At 43.0% G+C, this 23,140-nt stretch overlaps 1 protein-coding gene across 1 annotated transcript in view; it reads right to left on the bottom strand.

Annotated features, from left to right (window-relative positions):
- The window catches only part of LOC141049888 (extracellular calcium-sensing receptor-like), a 40,156-nt gene extending 18,164 nt beyond the window's left edge, over positions 1 to 21,992 (bottom strand). The window contains exons 1-4 of the mRNA XM_073546728.1: positions 21,775 to 21,992; positions 20,968 to 21,259; positions 20,045 to 20,875; positions 9,316 to 9,543 (exon numbers count right to left, since the gene is read on the bottom strand). Coding sequence (XP_073402829.1) covers positions 9,316 to 9,543; positions 20,045 to 20,875; positions 20,968 to 21,259; positions 21,775 to 21,992 — 1,569 coding nt within the window. The remainder of the gene's footprint in view (positions 1 to 9,315; positions 9,544 to 20,044; positions 20,876 to 20,967; positions 21,260 to 21,774) is intronic.
- Positions 21,993 to 23,140: the final 1,148 nt, after the last annotated feature.

Here is a 23,140-nt window from a genome sequence, read left to right as displayed (position 1 = left end):
AGCCATCGATCACCTGTAATAACCATAAAATAATAAAGCAACCTATACTCACCTTTCCACCGTAATCCCATTAATAACAAGGGTCCCACGTCGATCTCCCGTGGAGAGCAGCCGCATCAGCTGATGCGACCGCTGTCCAGAGGCTCCAGTGATACAGTGATGCTGTGCGGCCAGCCAATCACAGTAATGCCACAACAAGGAAGGCTGTGGCTTTACTGTGATTGGCTAACACATGCCAGCGGGAGATCTAAGTATTGCGAAGCGAGTGGTGAAATTTACTCACTAGGATTTGAGTACCGCGAGTACCTCATTACTCGCCGAGTACCGAATCCTAACGAGCATACTCGCTCATCCCTAATCAAGGCCCGTTATGCAGCATTTTCACCTCTGTTCCATGCTAGTCACCATGGCCTATTAATTAGACAATTCACCTCACCAGGTGAGTCCATGACACTTTTTGTTTCTTATGTCATAGCAAACCTCTAATTTAAACATAATATTTTAATCTCCTTTGTTAAAAGCAATCTTCTATGGCCCAAAATGGTGGCTGACAAAGAGCCTGTCATTTGAGAAACTCTTGGGAGGGGTTCTGTTAGATAAATATATATGGTAACAGACATGACAGGCTCTTATGTTTAGATAGTGTGACCCAGGGAACAAAATCTACAACTTGCAGCTATTTAAATCTAATAGAAGAGTTTGTCAAGTAAAACTCAATAAATTTCCATTTAACCCCCTTCACCCCAAAACCTGTTTTCACCTTCCTGACCAGGCCAATTTTTACAATTCTGACAACTGTCACTTATGAGTTCATAACTCTAGAATGCTTCAATGGAACCCGCTGAGATTGTTTTCTCAAGAAATATTGCACTTTATGATAGTGGTAAAATTTCTTTGATATGACTTGCGTTTATTTGTTGAAAATAACGGAAGTTTGGCAAAAATGTTGAAAATTTTGCAGTCTTCAAACTTTTAATTTTTATGCCCTAAAAGGGAATCTATCACCCCTTTTTTCGAATATGAGCTGCCGGCACCGACATCAGGGGCTTATCTACAGGGAGAGGGAGAGGGAGTGGTCCGTCACCTGCGCACTGCAGTATTCTGCTCTGCCCTCAACATGGCAGAGCAGTGCGCCTGTGCCAGAGCCATGACTGGAAGGAAAGAAGAGGACGGTATCGTATGAAGATGGGAGGTGATGGACGGCAACACCCATCAGACCAAGACTGGACCGCCGTCCTCTGAGTATAATATAACTCCTTTTTCTTCTCTTTCAGGTAACATCGGGGGCTTATCTACAGCGTTACAGAATGCTGTAGATAAGTTCCTGATGTCAGTGCCGGCAGCTCATATTCGAAAAAAAGGGTGACAGATTCCCTTTAAATCAGAGAGTCATATCGCACAAAATAGCAAATAAATAACATTTCCCACATGTCTACTTTACATCAGCACAATTGTGGAAACATAATTTTTTTAGTTAGGAAATTATAAGGGTTAAATGTTGACCAGCGATTTCTCATTTTTACAACAAAATTTGCAAAACCATTTTTTTAGGGACCACCTCACATTTGAAGTGACTTTGAGGGGTCTATATGATAGAAAATACCAAAAAGTGACACCATTCTAAAAACTGCACCCCTCAAGGTACTCAAAACCACATTTAAGAAGTTTATTAACTCTTCAGGTGCTTCATAGGAAATTTTGGAATGTGGAAGAAAAAAATAAACATTTACTTTTCTTTCACAAAAATTTTCCTAATACCTATTTTTTTTACTTTCGCAAGGTTAACAGGAGAAACTGGACCACACATTTTGGTGTCCAATTTCTCCTAAGCTTGCCGATATCCCACATGTGGGGGAAATCTACTGTTTGGGTGCACGGCAGGGCTTAGAATGGAAGGAGCGCCATTTGACTTTTTGCATGTAAAATATCCTGGAATAATTAGCGGTTGCCATGTTGCATTTGGAAAGCCCCTGATGTGCCTAAACAGTGTAAATCTCCCACAAGTGACACTATTTTGGAAACTAGACCCCTTAGGGAACCCACAGGTGCTTCACAGAAGTTTATAACGGTAAGCTGTGAAAAAAAAATCAAATTTTTCTCAGCTAAAACTTTTCTAGCTTAAAATTTTGCATTTTCTTAAGGGTAACAAGATAATTTGCTCCATACAAATTGTTGTGCAACTTCTTCTGCGTGCAGATACCCAAAATGTGGAGGAAAACAACTGAGCGCACAGCGGAGAGCGCTTCCTATGACTTCCGGCTGTGTGTCTCCATGGAGACGCGTGTGTGTTGCTGCTGATTCCGCCCCCTCATCCTCATCCTGACGCATCGGATGGGTGTGTGGATCAGTAGCACGTGACGCCGACCAGTGGTGACATCAAACTCGGCTTGGTAGCAAAAGGCTTGGAAGGAAGCAGGACCGCCATTTGTCTTTTTGAATGTAAAATTTACTGGAATAATTAGCAGATGCCATGTCGCATTTGTAGAGCCCCTGATGTGCCTAAACAGTGAAAACTCCCCTCAAGTGATGCCATTTTGGAAGTTATAACCCTATGGGAATTTATCTACAGATGTAGTGATGATTTTGACAAGATGGGTGTTCTCCAGAAACAATCAGCATGGATCTTGCTGAGTGAAAATTGCAAATTGCCGTTGTAGTGACCAGTGCATTATGCCCAGCTCATTATTCAGGAGACACGCACCTGTAAATTAGGCAGGCTCTCATCACTACAGAAATGCCAAACATGTGGGCGCTAAATGTGGTTTAGGCACACTGGGGCTCAGAAGGGAGGGAGGCAATTGAATTTGGGAGCAGAGAATTTGCTGAATTTCTTTTGAGGAATGTGAAGCCATTTTGCTTTTCCAGAGCCTTTGTGCTACCACTAATGTGGAAGCCCCCTATATTTCCGTTAACAGATGATGGAGCTGAGTGGAGACTTGCTTTTTTTATGGACCTCACTTAAAGCTTTTATTAGGAACATTTTACATAATGTTAGGGATCACATTTGACATGATTCAGATGAAACACCAGAGGGATCCATTCACTATATTGAGGCAACAAATTATTCTTGACTCCGTCTAGCCTCTGTTCAGCGGTGACCTTTTCAGAAGTGCACAAAACTGTGGCCAATGGCACTTTTATGCAATTCTAAAAAGTCAATTCTAAACAGTGCCTCCACCTGCCTCATTATAGGGAATTTTCTGCCGGGGTTCGGAGATTTACACAGAAACCCTGGTGTAAGTGCTCAGCGCAGAGCGCAGGATAAATGTGCTCCGAGCCTTATTGTGATCTTTGGGAGGCAGAATGAAAAAATAAACAGCAGGTGAAATATTGTTTTTTTATTTATTTTTTATGCCGTTCCTCATGTGGTATAAGTGATTAGGTGACTTTATTCTTCTGGTCGGTACGATTACAGCGATACCAGATTTATATTTTTTTATCTTTTGGTGCTTTTACACAATGAAACTATTTTATAGAAAAAATATTTATTTTTGCATCGCTTAATTCTGAGAGCTATAACTTTTTTACTTTTCTGCTGACATAGCTGTATGGCAGCTTGTTTTTTGCGGGACAAGAAGATGTTTTCAGTGGTACCATTTTTATTTACATCCGTATTTTTGATCGCGTTCTATTGCACTTCTTGTTCAGCGGTATGATGATAAAGCATTGTTTTTGCCTTGTTTTTTACTTTTTTATGGTGTTCACTGAAGGGGTTAACTAGTGGGATAGTTTTATAGAGCGATACTAAATATATGTACTTTTATTGTTTTTTTATTTACATAAATAAATGTATTTATTGGAAAAACATATTTTTTTCTTTATTTAAAAAATTAAAAAAAAATATATTTTTACACACTCTAATATTTTTTTTTTTTTAATTCTTTTACATTGTCCCAGTATGGGACATCACTATATAATGTCAGATCGCTGATCTGACACTTTGCACTGCTTAGTATCAGATCAGGATCTGACAGGCAGGGAAGGAGGCATGCCAGCGCCTGTGCTCAGCAAAAGCCACCTCCCCGCAGGACGAAGATGGACCCTGCGGTCATCTTGGTGCTGAGGGTCTCCATATTTTTGTGCTGTTTCCCTTTATATATACATTATATATATATTAAAAGGCCACTGCAAAATTTTCAGTTTGTCTGATTTTCCTCTTTATAGCTATATTTTTGAGTCAAATTTAAATTGCTCTTTTATTCTATAAACTACTGACAACATGTCTTTGAATTTCCAAGCACTAAGTTTTGGATTTATTTTCAGAAAATAAGAAATTGTCAAAATAACAAAAAAATGCAGTGCTTGCAGACCTCACATAGTGCTAAGAAAACAAGTTCATAATCATTTAGAAACAACAATACTAATATTTTAACTCAGGAAGAGTTCAGAAATCAATATTTTGTGGAATAACCATGATTTTTATTCACAGCTTTCATGCGTCTTGGCTGCTTTCCACCAGTCTTTCACACTGCTTTTGGGTGACCACTCCTGGTACAAAAATGTAAGCAGTTCTTTGTTTGATACCTTGTGACTATCCATCCTCCTCTTGATTACATTCGAGAGGTTTTCAATGGGGTTCAGGTCTGGAGATTGGGCTGGCCATGACAGGAATTTGATGTGGTGGTCCTTCATCCACATATTGATTGACCTAGCTGTGTGGCATGGTGCAATTTTCAGCTGGAGAAACCAGTCCTCAGAGTTGGGGAACATTGCCTGAGCAGAAGGAATCAACTGTTTTTCCAGGATAACCTTGTATCTGGCTTGATTCATACGTCCTTTGCAAAGATTAACCTGCCCAATTCCAGCCTTGCTGAAGCATCCCCAGATCATCACCGTTCCTCCACCAAATTTCACAGTAGAGGGAAGAAACTGTGGCTTGCACGCCTCTCCAGGTCTCCGTCTAACCATTAGACAACCAGGTGTTGGGCAAAGCTGAAAGTTAGACTCATCAGAGAAGATTACCTTACTCCAGTCCTCTATGGTCCAATCCTTATGGTCTTTGGCAAACTTCAGCCTGGCTCTCCTTTTCTTCTCATTGATGAAAGGCTTTTTTCTAGCTTTACATGACTTGAGCCCTGCCTCTAGGAGCCTGTTATGAACTGTTTTTGTAGTGCACTTCACCCCAGCTGCCATTCCTTTTGTAGGTCACTTGATGTCATCCTGCGGTTGCTGAGTGACATTTCAATAAGATGACGGTCATCCTGATCAGTGGAGAGACTTTTTTGCCCTCTGCCAGTCTGTAGCTTTGTTGTCTCCAATGTCTGCTGCGTGACCTTGTTGTAATGGACTGCCATCTAAGAAATTTTAAGGATGGATGTAACATAATGATCACTGTATCCCTCTGCTAGTAAAGCCAGAATTGAGCCCTTCTTTTCCTCACTCAAGACTTTTCTTTTCAACTCCTTTGGCATGGTCGAATGTTAGACAGACCATCAGCAAATTTGGCTTTCAGTAACATCTTTATGCAGATGACACACAACTATACACGTCATCCCCTGACCTTACCCCCGCTGTACTACAGAACGCCAGTGACTGTCTGTCCGCAGTCTCCAACATCATGTCCGCTCTCTATCTGAAACTCAACCTCTCCAAAACTGAACTTTTTCTGCTCCTGCCATCTAAAACTATCATTTCCTTCTCAGTGGGTGGCACCATAATAACACTCCGGCAGCAGGCGCGCTGTCTGGGTGTTACGTTTGACAGCAATCTCTCCTTCACTTCCCATATACAATCTCTTGCCCGCTCGTGCCGCTTACACCTAAAGAACATCTCTAGAATCTGCCCTTTTCTCGCCGTGGAAACAACAAAAACCCTCACTGTCACCATGATCCACTTCCGTCTGGACTACTGAAATGCTCAATTAATTGGCCTCCCCCTCACTCAACTTTCCCCTTTCCATTCTATCCTTAATGCTGCAGCCAGGGTCGTCCATCGGTATTCAGACACATCCGCTGTTCGCCATTCATTACACTGGCTACCCATTCATTATAGGATCCACTTCAAAGTACTTGTTCTCACCCACAAAGCTCTCCACAGTGCGGCACCCCCTTACATCTCCTCCCTTATTTCTGTCTATCAGCCTAACTGACCGCTGTGCTCTACAAATGAATTTAGACTAACCTTTGCACTAATCTGTACCTCCCACTCCCGACTCCAAGACTTCTCCCGTGCTGCGCTAGTCCTCTGGAATGCTCTACCCCAAGAATTTAGTGCCAGCCACAATTTGCATAGTTTTAGGCCCTCCCTCAAAACACAATTGTTCAGAGCGGCCTATCACGTTCCCTAATCAAAGTCATTTTATGTGTAAGTGTGTGTATGTGTAGCCCATTCACTATCTCCATCCCCCACTCCCCCAAGATGGCTGGACCATCATTGTAAATACACCCCTGTGCTTTGTATCTCCCCCACCTCATTGTAGATTGTAAGCTCTTACCAGCAGGGCCGTCTCATTTTGCTTTAATTATTGTATTGTTAACGTTATTACTTATGACTTGCGTTTAAAACTGTTAAACTGTAAAGTGCTGCAGAATACGTTGATGCTATATAAAGATTATTATTATTATTTATTATAATTTTTTCATTCCTATTATTTTTGGGATATTACTAGCACTTGTTTTGCCATCCAGATTGTCCTATTGCAAGAGGATTGTGAACACCACAGCAGGGTTTTTTATACTTTCCTTCATTAAATAAGATTTTGTTCAGGTGATCACCTAATCAGAAGCACATTAAGTAGAATGAGGTGTACCCTGGTTGGTATTCAACTGACACTGGAATGGAATGGCTGTCAGACATGGAGAGAAGCTGATTTTTATAAAACTGTGCTGTGGTCTCTTAATTTTGCCAGAGCTGTATATATATGTATATGCAGAGGCGTAGCTTGGGAGGGGCAGCCGGGGCATGTATCCCAGGCGCAGCCGGCAGGGGGGTGCAGTCGAGACTCCTAATGCGGTGGTCCAAAGTGTCTCCTCTTTCAGATGTGAGTTGACTGCCGGGTTAAAGCAATGTCAGGAGCATGATCAGGTCATGTGATCACGCTGGTGACATAGTAACATAGCAAGGCTGAAAAAAGACATTTGTTCATCCAGTTCAGCCTATGGACACTCCCCAGCGCTCAGAAGAGCACATTGTTGGTAAGTGCTCAACACCACTGGAGGTGAAGACACCAAAGACTGAATGTAACAGGAGCGGGAGGTGTATTTACTAGATTGTGGATTGTGTGGTGGTATTTACTGTGTGAGTGGGGGAGATTTAGTGTAACAGGGTTGGGGGAAATTTACTGTGTGTGTGGGAGTATTTACTCTGTGTGGGGTATGTACTGTACTGTGTGGGGAAGACTTACTATGTGTGAAAGATTTAGAGTAATGAGGCTGGTGGAGATTTACAGTGTGTTGGGGTATTTACTGTATGTGGGGGTAATTACTGTGTGTGGGGGTAGCTACTGTGCATGCTGGAAATTTACTGTGTGGGGGTATTTACTGTATGTGGGGGAAGATTTACTGTGTGTGGGAGACTTTTTGTAATGGGGCTGGGGAAATTTACTGTGTGTGTGGAGGTGATTTAGTAAAATGGGGGATGATTTGAGGGCACAAGTTTGGGTTGCAACACAGGGACAGGTTCAGATACAATATGGTGAGCGGGAGAAATTTGAAGACACAATATGAGGAGAAAGGGGAAATTAGGGGGCATGTATGAGGGAAAAGTATGGGGGATGGGTGCAGACACAGTATTAGGAGTGAGGGGAAAGTGTATGCAGACACAGTATGTATGAGGAGCGACAGTAATGGGATGGGTACAGACACAATATGAGGATTCAAGTGGATGTGTGAGGAGGCAGTATGGAGAGTGAGAGGGTAAATGTGTGAGAAGACTATTGAGAGGAATAGTGCAGGGAGACAGTATAGGGAGAGAAAAGTGTGAGTGGGAACAGAATAAAGACTAAGTAGTGTGGGGGGTAGCAAGGGGGAACAGTGTGAGGTCACAGCCAGGAAGGGAAAGTAAAGCAAGGAGGGGGAGTGTGGTGAAGGGGTATAGCATTGAGACTGAGCAGTATAGGGGGGAGATAGTGTGAGAGGAAGAGCCCAGTTTGGAAGGGAGGGGGCAGTGTGAAGAGCATGTACTATAAGAAGGACAGCATGGGGTCATATTTGGTCCCGGGAATATAGTGATGGGAAATTATTTTTTCAGACGCTCAGCGTAGGGCAGATATTTTTTTTCAGGAGCATTATAATGACACTTCTATCTTTAAGGGCATCGTGTGGAGATGTGCTGCAGAAGACCGGAGAAGATGGGAGTCTACAGAGATGGCTGTGGATGAGAAAAATCATCATGGAGTCTAAACAAGATGAAGAAGAAAAGAAGAATGACTCCAGAGACAACGTCATCTATAAGGGACCTGGATATAAATGTTTCTGTGATGCTAATTCTCAAGTTTTTATTTATATTAGGAGCATTAAGGGAGTTTGTCCAAGTTTATGATGAGTCTCCAGTCATTCTATGTGACTGCAGGCTTCTAAATTCTCAAAGTGCTCACTGCACACTGTCAGGATTCTCTACTTCCAGCAATTTCTACACATGTGGTACCAACCAGAAATGTGTGGCCTCATTCAAAGAAAATAAATTGAGTGAGGCTGGACACGTCTAATCGGAATGTGTTCAGAACTATACAAATCACATACTTGTCTAAGAAAAAATCCTAAAAGTATGCAGTGCCTGCTCTGTGGAATAGTGACTGCAGACTTTTATCTCAAACCTTGACAAGCCCTTTAATTATAAAATGAAGCCCTGTAGCCAATCCTAGCAGAGTGTAATATCCTCACTGTCAGGATTCAGCTCTGCTTTCTGGTTCCAGCAGTCATCACATGTCCACTTCACTCATATGCGATTTTCAGGCTCATATGCAGCTTCGAGCAATGATGCCAAAAATATGTCTCCCATATCTATAAAACCTACACCTGCCACTAAAACGCCAATATTCTTATCTTTTAATGTGGCCTAGCAATGTCTGGGCCATTGACCCTGTGACTTTACTATTGCTTTGAAGTCTGGCAGAGCGGAATAACAAAGGGACTAAAAAGTGTTGCCACACAAACCTATTGTTTCATATTCTTACTGACCATGTCATAGGAGGTGGCTGCATCCGAGACCCTCTGCTCACCAGGGGGTCATTGGATAAATGGGGGGAAGAGATTGGCAGCTCTTTTTCCCATCGCCCTGATTCACAATTTACAGTGAAGTCTTCCTCATATGCTCAATATGAATGTGACAAATAAGTTAAAAGAGTTCATTGGTTAATGAGGTTTAGAGTCTACTTACTGCCTCACTTCCATCTCTCCAAACTATAGCGCTTGTGTTGATGGTAAAGACTTTGCCAAGAGAAGCTGTGGTATCGTAGCTGCCAATCTTCACATATTGCATGATGCCTTCTGGGTTCAGTTGCCAGTTTACAATGTCATAGACTGCTGGAGGGTCTCCATTCTCGTCAAAATAAAAGTTTCTCCCATCACTTAAGGTGACCCTTGCCTTCTTCATATAGTACAGGAGCTGGAACATGTTGGATAAAAGCAATGTTATTGGGTGGCATTTTATCCAGAGTAAACCTAGCAGCCCCTTCATTGGTGCCTAATTTATGTCCAACCTGTTATAACACAAAGTCCTCTTGGGAAGGTGGTGCAAGCCAGGTACGGACTGGGGCAGAAATTCAGTCCTGGCATTTGAAATCATACTGGCCCATGCAGTCCCACCTCCCCCTTCCCCAAGCTCCAGATGGGATATATTGCTAACCTTACCCTGGATGGAGGAAAGCAAGATTTACTAGAAGACCAATATTTCTAATGATACCCGTGGCCTGCTGGGGTAAGCAACGGAGTCAGCGACTTTGTGCTCCACCACAACTCTTAACAGTATGGGTGTCTTGAGAACACCGATTCTGTTAACAACGTAGCACACAAAGCAGCCCATGACCAGACAGGCCCCTTCTGGCATTTGCCAGAATTGCCAGATGGCCAGTCCGGCCCTGGTTGAATCTTTGGAAAAACTTCAGGAAGAACTGCTTATCCAAAGTTGGGTTGCCAGGTGGTGAACTGCTTGATAAATTCCCTCAAAGTTTTTGGAAAATGTAAAAAATAAAATTGAAAAAATAGTGACCACTTAAATTATGGTTCAATCAAAAAATGTTGCTCCCTATTGCAATTTTGGATTATTGATAAAATGTACAAACTTTCTGCCATTTGCAATAAACCAATCAAACAAGGACAAAATAAAATGTTTAGCACAACTAATATAACAAGTGGTTTCTCTAAAGTCAGCACAATATGTCACATTTACAGAACGCAGCAGTCTCAGAATTAATCACTTCTTAATAAAATCCCTTGTAAGAGTACATATTTATGAAATCTGACATTGACTGAAGCACTGATATACTGTAGCTAATGAGGAGACTAGTCAATCAGGAGAAAAAACACATCACATACCTCAACTGGCTAAGGGTTTGATGACTTTGATAATTGAAGACATGTTACAAAATTGGCTAAGACAAGAAAGCGGACAAAAAGTTAATAAAAGAGATCATTATCTTGTACAAACGATAAAAAAGTATAAAACGACAGTACAGAGGTGCTGAATATTCCTACAGACACAGTTGGTAGCATAGTTGCCAAGTTAAAAGTTAGGCCTCTTTCACACATCAGGTTTTCGGCGTCAGGCGCGATCCGGCGCTTTTGACTAAAACCGGATCCCACGAAATGCAATGCCGGATCCGGTTTCCCCCCATTGACTTGCATTAGAGCCGGATCGAGCCGGATGGCCATGCGTTTCATCTGATTTTCGCCGGATCCGGCAATGTGACGCGATCCGGCGTCTGGAAAAAACGGCTACTGTAACGTTTTTTGTCTCCGGCGAAAAAGCCAGACACGCCGGATCCGGCGTGTCCGGCTTTTTCATACAATGAAAGCCTATGAGCGCCGCAATGCGCCGGATCCGGCGACAGCCGGATCCGGCGGCCGGATCCGGTTTCTTTGGTCTGAGCATGCTCAGTAGCTCTGCCCACAAGTGGGACCCTCAGCCACACCCAACATGCCACCCAAGCCAAGAACCAGGAGCAGGAGAAGACAGAAGACATCTGCAGCAGCAGCACCATCAGCACCACCCCAAATGGAGCAGCATGCTGAACAACGGGAGGGGAGTCCAGCAGCAGATGAGAGACGGTAATTATCAAATCCCCCATTCCTCCAAACTAGGGCCATGGAATATCAAGATATTCATTGGCCCTTTGTTTCTCTTTATTCAACAGCCGCCCAATAGATGCAGCAGCAGCAGCAGCAATGGCAGCAGCAGAAACACCACCCACAGCCATGGAGTCTGGCCATGAGGAAGACAGCACATCTTCTTCTGGGAGCCCTCCCTCGCATCGTCAGCGTTTGACGGTAAGTTTTTATTTCCAAAATCCATCATCTCTGTAATATATGTCTATTCATTGCCTTTTATTTCAAAACAGGAATCACAAGATGAAGAGGAGCTCCCAGAAGAAGAAGGAAGGGGTGGACAGACACTTGGAGTGGGCTCACAATTGGTAAGTTTTTTGCATCAAACGCAGAAACACAAAATCACACTACACACAACACATAGAAAACAATGTTCTGCAGACCACACACAGCAAACAAATGCCTACATCCAAAGACATAACATTTTTTGTTTTCTTCTCTAGTCTTCCCAATCTGGTGCTCGGCCAAAAGGTCCTCGCAGTGCCTCCCAGGGTCGTCGGCGACAGCAACGCGGCGGTCACCAGCGTGTAAGTATAAATATTTTTGCTTTGTTTTTTTTGCACTTTTTATTTCATTTCTTTTGTGGAGGCTAATTATGTTATTTTTGTCTTTTTCTTTAACAGCCTTCACAGCGTGCTCCCGACTCTGACGGTGAGGATGGAGGGATTGATGTGGACCGCCTCATCGATCTCGTCAGAGAAAGGGAGCCGCTCTGGAATATGGCTGACCGCCGCCACGCTGACCTGATCGTTACCCGACGACTCTGGGAGGAAATCTGTTCGCTCCTTGTGGACCGCTGGGAGGATCTCGAAGCTTGGGCCCAGATTAAAGAGCGTAAGTATATACAGTACCGGTTGCTTGATTTAAACCAGTGTTTCCCGAACTCCAGTCCTCGTGGTCCCCACGGATCATGTGTTCAGGATCTCTATTTACTTTGGAAATCCTGAAAACATGACCCCTGGGGACCATGAGGACTGGAGTTTGGGAAACACTGATGTTGTATACTAACCACTTTGTCCTTTCTCGTTTCAGGGGAGAGAATTGTGAAGCGGTGGCGGTCTGTGAGGGATCGTTTCAAGAAGGAGTTCAATAAAGAGATGCGGGCCCCGAGTGGATCTGGAGGACGCAGGAGCAAGTACAAGTACGCACGAGCCCTGTCGTTCCTCTGGGAGACAATGCTCACCAGAAGGTAAATATTACACACCACATGTGACAAAAAAATGTTTAGATGTAACAATTTTTTTTCAGCCAGGGCCATACCATGTCACTATTTTAATTGTTTTTTTTTTCTCTTTATTCCACAGCACGGTGAGCAGCACTCAGGAGCCTGCACGATTGGACCCTTCTGAGGCGATCCCTGAGGAGACCGGCACCGAGGGAAACTTCGACCGCCCCGGTACATCTGCACCTTCCCAGCCTTCCCACACATTCGACCCATCTGTCCCATTCACAAGCACAGGAGCATCGTAGCCGCCTACATTACATGAAGCTGCTGGTGAGGAGATCGCTTTCCCTTTACCCCACCCTTCTGCCCCTGCCACCTCTAGTACACCTGCGGGTACTGGGCGGCAGCGGCAGAGGGGTCAGGAAAAGAGTTATGCGCCAGAGTTCTTGCATCTGAATGCATCTTTCCAGAACTGTCTAAAAGTCTTGTCAGAGCAAATCTCCGCAGGCTTTCAGCAGATCAACTCCAGCATTCTGGAGGTGAAGACACTTCTGCAAACCATGCATTCAGAAGCAAGATCTTCGCCAAACCACACCTTTTTCAGATCTGTTGTGGAGCGCATGGCAACACTATCGCCTACCCAGCAGATGCATGTAATGCATTCGTGCCACGGTGCTCTACAGCAGGTTACCTCCCAACCTCCACCTCCCACCACTGTAGTTCCTCCACCTGCACCCCCTCCAGCCACTTTCCATCCTCCCCCTCCTATTACATCTGCACCCCCTCCAGCCACTTTCCATCCTCCCCCCCTATTACATCTGCACCCCCTCCAGCCACTTTCCATCCTCCCCCTCCTATTACATACCAGCAACCTCCCCAGTACCAGCAACCTCCCCAGTACCAGACATCTCCCCACTTCCAGCAACCTGCCCCGTATCAAACTCCTTCCCCGTACCAAACTCCTTCCCCATACCAAACTCCTTCCCCATACAACTTTCCATCAACATCATCTGCTCCTACAGTCCCTGCCCAACCCTCCACTCCACCGCCCACCACCTCTTCTGCCTCCCACATGTCCACCCATTCTGTAGCTTTTTCCACACCATCACCTCTAACTGTTCCTTCCCCACCACGATCCCAATCCTCTCTCCACACTCCCAGTGTCGAAGTGTCCCGCAGCCCCTCCAGCAGTATTTCCACCCCACACTACACAGATTTATGATGTGTTTTGTAATAAAAATGCCCAGTTGGTTTCAAACCTTTATTAAAAAAGTTTTTTTAACTTTAAAAACATTTTACAAACAAAAAAATATTTTAAATAAAAGTTTAATTATTGTTTACACTGGTTGTCTGTCATTTCTTTCTGCGGCGAAATATGTTTAAAAAAAAAGGTTAAATAAAGGGTATTTAAAAGGTAAAAAGGTATTCAAAACCAGGTATATAACTGTGGGTAAATTTTAGCTTTTTGCCACAGTTGTGTTCCTGGTTGTGTTTGAAGCAAAGTATTTCACCTAAAAAGTTGTGTTTATTGTTGGTGATTTCATAACAATGTACACAACTTTTGTTAAAAGGTGAAATACTTTGCATAAAACACAACCAGGTACACACCTGTGGCCTAAAGCTAAAAATAGAGACCATGACAAGATAGCCAACTTTGGTTGGCAAAGGTATATACTGTTGGTACAGAAGGTACACAAGTTTGATTAGGGCACAAATCTTTCACACTCTGTCATCCTGCCAGTGTACTCTGCCTTGAGGTGACATAAAGTATAGTGCAAAATTGTCCCTCATTACTGAAACCGTCACAGAACTTCTAGTGGTAATGTCATGGTAATCTTGCAAGGTGGTTTCTTCAGAGGTGTCCTCAATGGAAATGGGTTCCTTGCAGATAACAAAATTGTGGAGTACCACGCAAGCTTTGATCACCTCGTCAACAGTTTCTGTCTTGAGGTTGATCGCAGTCAATAGGACCCGCCATTTGGCTGTCAGAATACCAAAGGTACATTCAACCATTCTTCTTGCTCTTGTGAGGCGGTAATTAAAAATGCGTTTTGGTTTTGTCAATCCTCTGCTAGAGTACGGTTTCAAAAGGTGTTCTGACAGCTGGAAGGCTTCATCCCCTACACAGACAAATGGCATAGATGGACCAGATGTTTACGGCATCGGTCTAGGTTGTGGGAACTGGAAGGTGTTTCCATACAGTTTACGCCCCATGGCAGACAGTTTGAAAACTTGAGAGTCATTGGAGCGGCCATAGGCCCCAATATCCACAGCAATAAATTTGTATTCCGCATCAGCGATGGCCATGAGGACAATTGAAAAATATTTCTTGTAATTGAAATATTCCGATCCCGATCCGGCTGGCTTTACAATGCGGATATGTTTCCCGTCCACAGCGCCCAAGCAGTTGGGAAACTGACATATCTGTTGAAACTTGTCAGCAATTTCAATCCACCTCTCTGTTGTGGGCTCTGGTAAAAACTCTTCAGCTAAGGAGTCCCACAGTGCACGGCATGTGTACTTCACTATTCCTGATATGGTGGAAATCCCGAGTCTGTACTGGAAATGCAGTGACGAAAGGGATTCGCCAGTTGCAAGAAATCTGTGGGGAATTAAAAAACAATCAATTAGTTTAAAATCACAGCATTACATACCAAAACTGAGCTATAACACTTGGAGATACAAACTACCACCAACAAGATTGCAGTGAAAGTGTGCTCTGATGCGATCACATCCAATAAATGTGGCTTACCTTAAAGTCACCATCAGACGCTCTGCGGGTGAAACAGAGAAGCGGCAATAGGTGTCCGCTTTTCTTATGAGGTGTGCAATGCGCTCCACCAAGTAATCAAAATTCTCCATTTTCATCCGAACATATCCAAAAAATTTATCCGGGTTTCGTCGAAGGTCCATGCAGAGTGTAGAATAGACCCCACCCGTCATTCTCTTGGCTGTGATGGGGTGGATCCACAAACGTCGTCTACGATGCCTGATGCGCTGCTGTCTCGCTCTCTCCTTCTCCAGAACAATCACCCTCAAACGATTCGCCTCCGCTATAAAATCCGCCAAATTCTTCAAAATATTTCCAATCACAACATCCATCTTCGCCAGTAACTTGCTCTTCTCTCCAACCTGCACTTTCTCCTCAACAACCTGTCAAAGAAGGGCTGTAGGAACACTCTATATATAGTTTTCCAGTAGCCAATCCCGTTCGGAAGGCCACAAGGGTCAATTTTAAAAACCGGATCCGGCGTAATCCGTCGAAAAACGGATAGAAAAATGGATGAACCGGATGAGACGGATCCGGTTTTGTCTGTCAAGAACAAGACGGATCCGGCAGAAAACCGGATCCGTCACATCCGGTTTTACTAAACATTTGCCGGATCCGGCGTTCCGGCACGACGCCGGATTGCGCCTGACGCCGAAAACCTGATGTGTGAAAGTAGCCTTAAAGGAAGATTCGGGTCATTCACCGAGCCTCGCACAAAGCATGCTCACGATACATCAATCTTGCTGGAGTGGAAGGCACCAAATGCGCTAAGAAGCACCTGTCACCTAATGAATTTGACTCATCTTCTCAGTGGTGCACGGCGCTACAAATGCTACTCCAGGAAGGGAGTAATGACTAGCACTTTTTATGAATTGGACTGACTCCTCCCTGTTCCACTCATTTTGAAAACACCAAAAGTCTCAAAATTTTTGAGACAAGTCGGCATTGCGCAAATGTTTTGTTGTTCTTCAAAGCTTTTCTGCAAATTTTCTTCCATAAAAGATTTGTTGAATCTGCCCCACTGTCTACATTATCTGGCCATGGCAGAAAGAGGAAAATGTCATTGGCTGCCACTAGATACCTGAGGAGGCATGTGGCCAAAACATCTCTGGTGACAGCAGAAAATCTACTACAAGATCTGGTTGTAGTCAACACTAAGAATTCGGTGTGCACAGTAAAGCACCTTTTAAATACTAAAGGTCTCCGTGTCTGAACACCAACATGTTTACTTCTACTGATTCAAAAGCATAAGACATGTTGGCTGTAATATTCGCCAATTCTTATAAGTTATAAGTAAACTACAGAAATTTTGGGATTTCTTTTCTGTGGAGCAGCAAAAATAAAAAAAACAAATCTGGAACTTTTGGGTCTATATTTCAGCGGCATGTTTGGAGGAGAATGAATGATGCATATGCTTAAATGAACAACCTGCTTAACAGTTAAGCATGGTGGTGATTAAGTGATAAAAACACAGAAGCATGATTGTGGCACATTGATGTCTGTAGTGAAGCATGGCATTGGTTTAGTAATGCCTATTGTAAAACAAGGTGGTAGCTCTGTGATGCCTACAGTAAAGCATTGTCATAGATCAATGATGCCTACAGTGAAGCATGGTGGTGACTCAGTTATAGCTACAATGGATACATAAAAAAAAATGGTGTGACCAGTAGAAGAGCTACTGCAGCACAAAACGGCTGTCGTCCTTTCCACTCCTGCTCCCATCCTCCCTATGCCGATGTTTTAAAGTATTGGAATAAAGAAGTTTTAACCGGTGAGTGCCATCTGTTTTTTTTTTTTGGATCCATTGTGGCTAATTCCTTTTCGAGTGGCACCCCAGTTCATGGAGCACTTCCCACGGTACGCATGTTTGCAGTACCAGCTCACACAATCACTTGTGCAATGAATGGGCTTCCCCGCTGTGTGGATTAACACTTTGTTGGAGCTATTTTGGTCAGTTATAGCTACATAGAAACATGGTGGTGGCTCAATGATAGCAACAGTAAAACATGGCATTGGCTTGGTGTTGCCTACAGTGAAATATAGTGGTGACCCAATGATACTCTGGGGCTGATTTGTTTCTTCTACCACTGTAAATCTGTTACACAAGGGGGGCAAAATATATTTAATCAAGTATCAAGGAATTGTAGGAGAAAATGTCATGCCTTCTGTGAGGAAGACTGGGAGGCATTAGATTTTCCTACGGTATAATGATATCAAGCCTGCTTCAAATTCCACCACGGCTGGGTTAAAATTGAAGACCTGAAAGATTCTGAAGTGGCCATCACAATCTTCTAACCATATAAAATTGCTGGTGGGATTTAAAGAAAGCATTTGTGGCATGTAAACCTATGAATATTAGTGAGGCTGCAGTAGTTAGTAAATGTGGAATTTTGTGATGAATTTTGGAAAAACACTTGTTTTATTAGTCGTGTTGAGCTATATGAATTAGTCATTTGATTGGTTTATTGCAAACAGCAGAAAGTCGATTACTTTTGCTAATAATCCTAATTTGCTATGAAGGGGTGAATAATTTTGAGTGAAACAGTATGAAGACAAACATTATGCCAAAGTCAATATGGCTGGTTTCGAGGTTCACATGAGCCCATTGCCAACATATGACTTAATGGAATGTCGTATTTCAGGGCTTGCCTTTGATGTGAGCTCAGGAACTGAGCCTGCATCTTTGCCAGCAGATCATGGCTGTGCTATTCAGCCATCATCTGCCGCTAACAGGTTGGGCTTCGCCCATGGATGTTAACCTGTTAAACGCTGCTGTAAATCTTGGACAGTGGCATTTACATTGTGGCAAACTATTCTAACCTCCCATCGCAGCGCGATCTTGGGTTGACGATAGGTTTCCATAATGGCTGGGTCTACTGGACGCCCCCAATCTTGTCATGACAGTTCTCCTATGAAAGCTACCCTGCGGCTGGTGTTCATAGGAGACTGATATTTTTCCGATAGGTAGCAATACTGTGTCACTACTGAAAACAGCAAACGTGATCAGATGATTGCAGCTTCGAGTCCTCTATGGAAACGTAAAACACAGTAAACATAACAAAATGAAAAACCTAAAAAATATATAAGTATGAATCACCACTTCCTTCCCCCTCATCACAAATAAAGAATTAAAAAAAGACAAAACAAAAAAACCACACAGGTGGTATCGCTACATCTGTAAAAGTCCGATCAATCAAAAGATAAGATCAATAAACCCAATTGCTAAATGCAGAAATAAAAGAAAATAAATCAGAATTGCGTTTTTTCGGCCACTGCAACCCCAGAGAAAAATGCAAGAGACGATAAAAAATCTTTTATTCACTCCAGTATGGTACCAAAAAAATTGTTGGCTCAGGGCATAAATAAAAGACAAAACTATGAATATTTTCTATCACCAAAATTGGACTCATCAAATCGTCAGGTCATTTTTACCATATATTGGATGCTGTAAAGACAAAACCACAAAAACTATTGTGGAGTTGAGCTTTTTTTATGAAATTTTGCAACACTTGGAATTTTATTCTTACTTTCCAGTATATTACATGATAAAATTGATGGTGTCCTTCCAAAGTACAACTTGTTGGACACACAAAAAAAACCCTCATATGGCTATATTAATGGAAAAAAAAAGGTTATGTCTCTTGGAAGAAGGGGAGGAATAAGCTAAAACGGAAAAGCATCTGGTCGGAATGAGAGTAAATTTGACTAGTGAACCAGTTATATGTCATACGCGACACAAGTCCACGGCAGCCAATCAATTATCACAGAATCATAGAATGTTAGGGTACCGTTACACTTAGCGATGCACCAGTGATCCCGACAATGATATGGATCGCTGGTGCATCGCTAAGTGGTCGCTAGTGAACTGCCACACAGGCAGATCTCTCCAGCGACATCGCAAGGGTCGGGGGTCGTTACTTACCTGTCAGACGTGGCGATCCTGACGTCCTACCGCCCGCGTCCACGCGTCGCTCATTGGCGCCACAGGAAGCCCAGCAGGAAGCGCCCGACGAGAAACGGTCCAGGACGTTCTCGCGCGACCAACGATGAGCAGCGGGGGAGTCGGTCGGAGGTAAGTATCACATCTAGCGATATCGCTAGCAATATCGCTGCTACGTCACAAAATCGGTGACGTTACAGCGATATTGCTAGCGATATCGCTTTGTGTAACGGGGGCTTTAGAGTTGCAAGGGACCTCAAGGGCCATTGTGTCCAACCCCTTGCTCAACTTTGAGTTATATTTTAGTAATATCCATCATCAAACATGTACAAAAGTACAGGAACCTACTCATGCAATGTTTCAACTGCCGAATATTTTTATTGTTTCACATTTTGAATTTTGGACTAAAAAAAAAGATAGTTCACAATATACTGGACCCCCTTATGCCACAAGATACAATTTAATATGATTGATATTGATATTTTTGAAGGAATCCTGTGTTAACAGGAAAAGCTTCTATAATTCCAAAAGTATTCGATCCACCAAACCCAATAGTACGACAGACTCGTCAAAGGTAGAAAAATAAAAAAAAAAAAAGAATCTAACATACGACCCAATTCTTGATCTACTTCTTGTCACCTTGGATCTGTTTGGCCCTACATTGATGCCTCCTGTATTTATAGCTCGATTTGGCCACATGATCTAATTACTGATGTAGTACGTTATGATGGAACGTGATAGCAGAATTTTGGTGGTAAGTAAATTAGCAATGTAGACAGGTCTCTAAAGGAATTATAGACATTTTGTGTCTGAAATATTAATCCAAATAAGGATGCCAAGAAGAAAATGATCACATCTACTAATACTTGACATACACTGATCAAAAAGTTGATATACATTCATACTACCTGCCAAGGTGTAAAAGCCGTAATATTAGCACATGCTCCGTGTAAAAAATGGTCTCCTTTTCCATTTGTACAGCCTTTTAAATTTTCTAAAGCTTTAGCCACAACATGAACTGCAGTATAGACATTGTACGTTGCCCTTAAGTTGTAGACATCGTTAAAGCTGTTTGTGATACTTTGCAGGTCTTCAGATCCATCACATTCTCTCACTGAAGCGTTTGAGGACCATACAGTATCTCCATCCAAAAACATGCAATTAAATGTCTGCTCCCATAGCAGATTTACCCATTCTCTTCCCAGTGTCACAGAAGGGCTGATCTTATTGAGGAATTCTCTAAATTTTGGAATAGTTCCACTATAGAAAGCAAATCCTATTGTCCCTGATAGTGTCTCTGAAAGCCTTCCCGTGGAGAAGAGGCTAGAAGTGGACCAAGCTTCACTTGCTACAAATATTTTCTTTGTTACGTTCTGTCTTAACATTTCATCCAAGATGGGAATCAAATTAATGGCTGGTGAGAAGACAACCACAATTCTAGCCGTCGAGGTCTTCAAAACTTTAACGATATGTGGAGCATTGTGGTCTGGCTGGCTTTTAATAATGGTCTCAGTGAAGGCCACACATGCTCCAGCTTTAACTAATTCTTGTTTCACCAAATTAATTCCTTGTTGTCCATAGTCATTATCAACAGCTAATAACCCTACCCATGTCCAGCTAAATTGTAACACCAGACGCGCAAGTCCACGGGACTGGAAAACATCATTAGAAACAGTTCGGAAAAATGATGGGAACTTAATCCGATCACTCAGTAGAGGACTTGTTGAGAAGTGGCTTATCTGTTGGAAAAAGACAATATATTAATGTCCTTCATATCTTTGTATTAATGGCCATAGTGCTACTGTATTTAAAACCCATAGGAAGTCTTTACCTGAGGGTACTTATACAGGCCCAGAATATGTGCTACAAGGATAGAATGTGTAGAAATTGATGGACCGATGACAGCACTGAGTGGCACATTTTGAAGGCATCGGTAGTTGGGTAGAACTTTGTTGGACCCAGTCAGTATTTGCAAAGCTCCCTGAAGGTCCTGATGCAGAACATCACAGGAGTCATAGGCTTGGAAACCTAATGTGACATTTGCAAGAATATTGGGATTTTCATTGATTTCTTTAACTGCAAAAATCATGGACTGAAGTTGTTGATAATTTTCTAAGTGGAATCTTTTGAGAAAAATGGAAAAAAAAGTGATCTACTTTTACATTTTACAATCATTCAAAACAGTGACATACAAAAAATAAGGTGACTAGGTAGCCTAAAATTAAAATTTGCCCCTCATTATGGTTATAAATTTATACAGTCACTTACCCTTGAGCCAAAAATCTTACCCTCTAGATCAAGAAAGAATTTTGGCCTACTCACCCAGGAAGATGAGATAATTCTGTGATTACTCCTCCACCCCATTTCCAAGACCCATTTCCTAACTTGCTATGCTGGATATAGGAAGTCCTACACAAATTCTCGCCAAGCAAGTCTAGACCATGATATAGCAGCTGCAAGAATTTCATCCAGGGTATGTAGACCCTTGAAATAATTGGCTTATAATTTAACTTTCGTGTAAATAGAGGTGTCCATGTAATGAGCTAAAGTGGCAGTGCTATCAATGTGAATTTACGTTTGCAAAATTTATGAGAAATAAACATTAAACTCTTTATTATCACTTAGAATATTCACTCACGTTGAACACAGAGTCTTATGTGGTCTTTCAGTGAAGGAAAGTTTTTGATACACCGTGTCCAAATGAAGAGGTAAAACGACTCCTAACATGATATCTCCAGGCTCAGCTATACCTTGAAGCTCTGGAACATGAAGGTGGCAGGTGAGATCCGAGGAATGTAACACAACAATAAGGTCAGGCAGAAGGAGAATCCAGATCACTCTATATAGGGTTTTCATTGCGTATTCATCTACCAGAGTGATTCTGCTGTGAAGGAAACAGAGAAATAACATTTAAAGGGAATCTGTCACCTCATTTTTGCCCTATGAGATGTGGCCACCGCCATCATGGGCTTATCTACAGCATTCTGTAATGCTGTAGATAAGCCCCCGATGTAACCTGAAAGATAAGAAAAATGAGTTAGATTATACTCACCCAGGGGTCCGTTCCAGTCTGATGGGTGTCAAGATCCGGTCTGGCACCTCCCATCTTCTAGCAATGACGTCCTCCTCCTTACGTCTGCTGCGGATCCAGCGCAGGTGTACTTTATCTGCACTGTTGATGGCAGGGCAGAGCAGAGTACTGCAGTGTGCAGGCGCTGGGAAAGGTCAGAGAGGTCTGGCAACTGCTCACTGCAGTACTTTGCTCTGCCCTCAACAGGGCAGATAAAGTATGCTTGCGCATGAGCCACGGCAGATGTAAGGAGGAGGATGTCATCGCTAGAAGATGGGAGACGCCGGATCAGACCGCGACACCCATCGGACCGGATTGCGACACCCATCGGACCGGATCCCCGGGTGAGTATAATCTAACTCGTTTTTCTTATCTTTCAGTTTACATCGGGGGCTTATCTACAGCATTAAAGAATTGGGGGAAAATGAGGTGAAAGTTTCCCTTTAATAACATACTGTATATTTGTGATGGTCACATGTGACCGGACACTGCTCTCCTCCAGCAGGGCGAATTTATATGACACACACGACCCTGGATACACCGCCTCCAGTAGGGCGAATTTAAATAATAAAACGTGCAGCCGGATACACCGCCTCCAGCAGGCAAATTTCAGAATTACACGTGTATCTGGATACACCGCCTCCAGCAGGGCGAATTTAAATAATAAAGGGAAACACCAGGGAAACCGATACAGTGGAAGGCCCAGCGACAGGGAACGGGGATGTGGAGACCTCCTGCACTCCCCTGAGCCAGTCTCTACACTCCTAACAGTCCCTATACAGGCTCCGCACCTGTCGCCGAGCTGGAACCTAAGAACCCTAGCTTGCCCTGCACCTAGCCCTTTCTAATGAAATGGACGGTGAAGAAACTAATCCCACCACTGCACTGAAATACACAAAATGAAAGTTCCAAAACAGGGGTAACACCACTTAGC

The sequence above is a fragment of the Dendrobates tinctorius genome, unplaced genomic scaffold (assembly GCF_039654945.1).
Source record: "Dendrobates tinctorius isolate UK_male_01 unplaced genomic scaffold, ASM3965494v1 ptg000151l, whole genome shotgun sequence".
In the NCBI taxonomy this organism is placed as follows: Eukaryota; Metazoa; Chordata; class Amphibia; order Anura; family Dendrobatidae; genus Dendrobates; species Dendrobates tinctorius.
The sequence above is the reverse complement of the archived record's forward strand: the minus strand, read 5'-3'. Positions and strand labels throughout refer to the sequence as shown.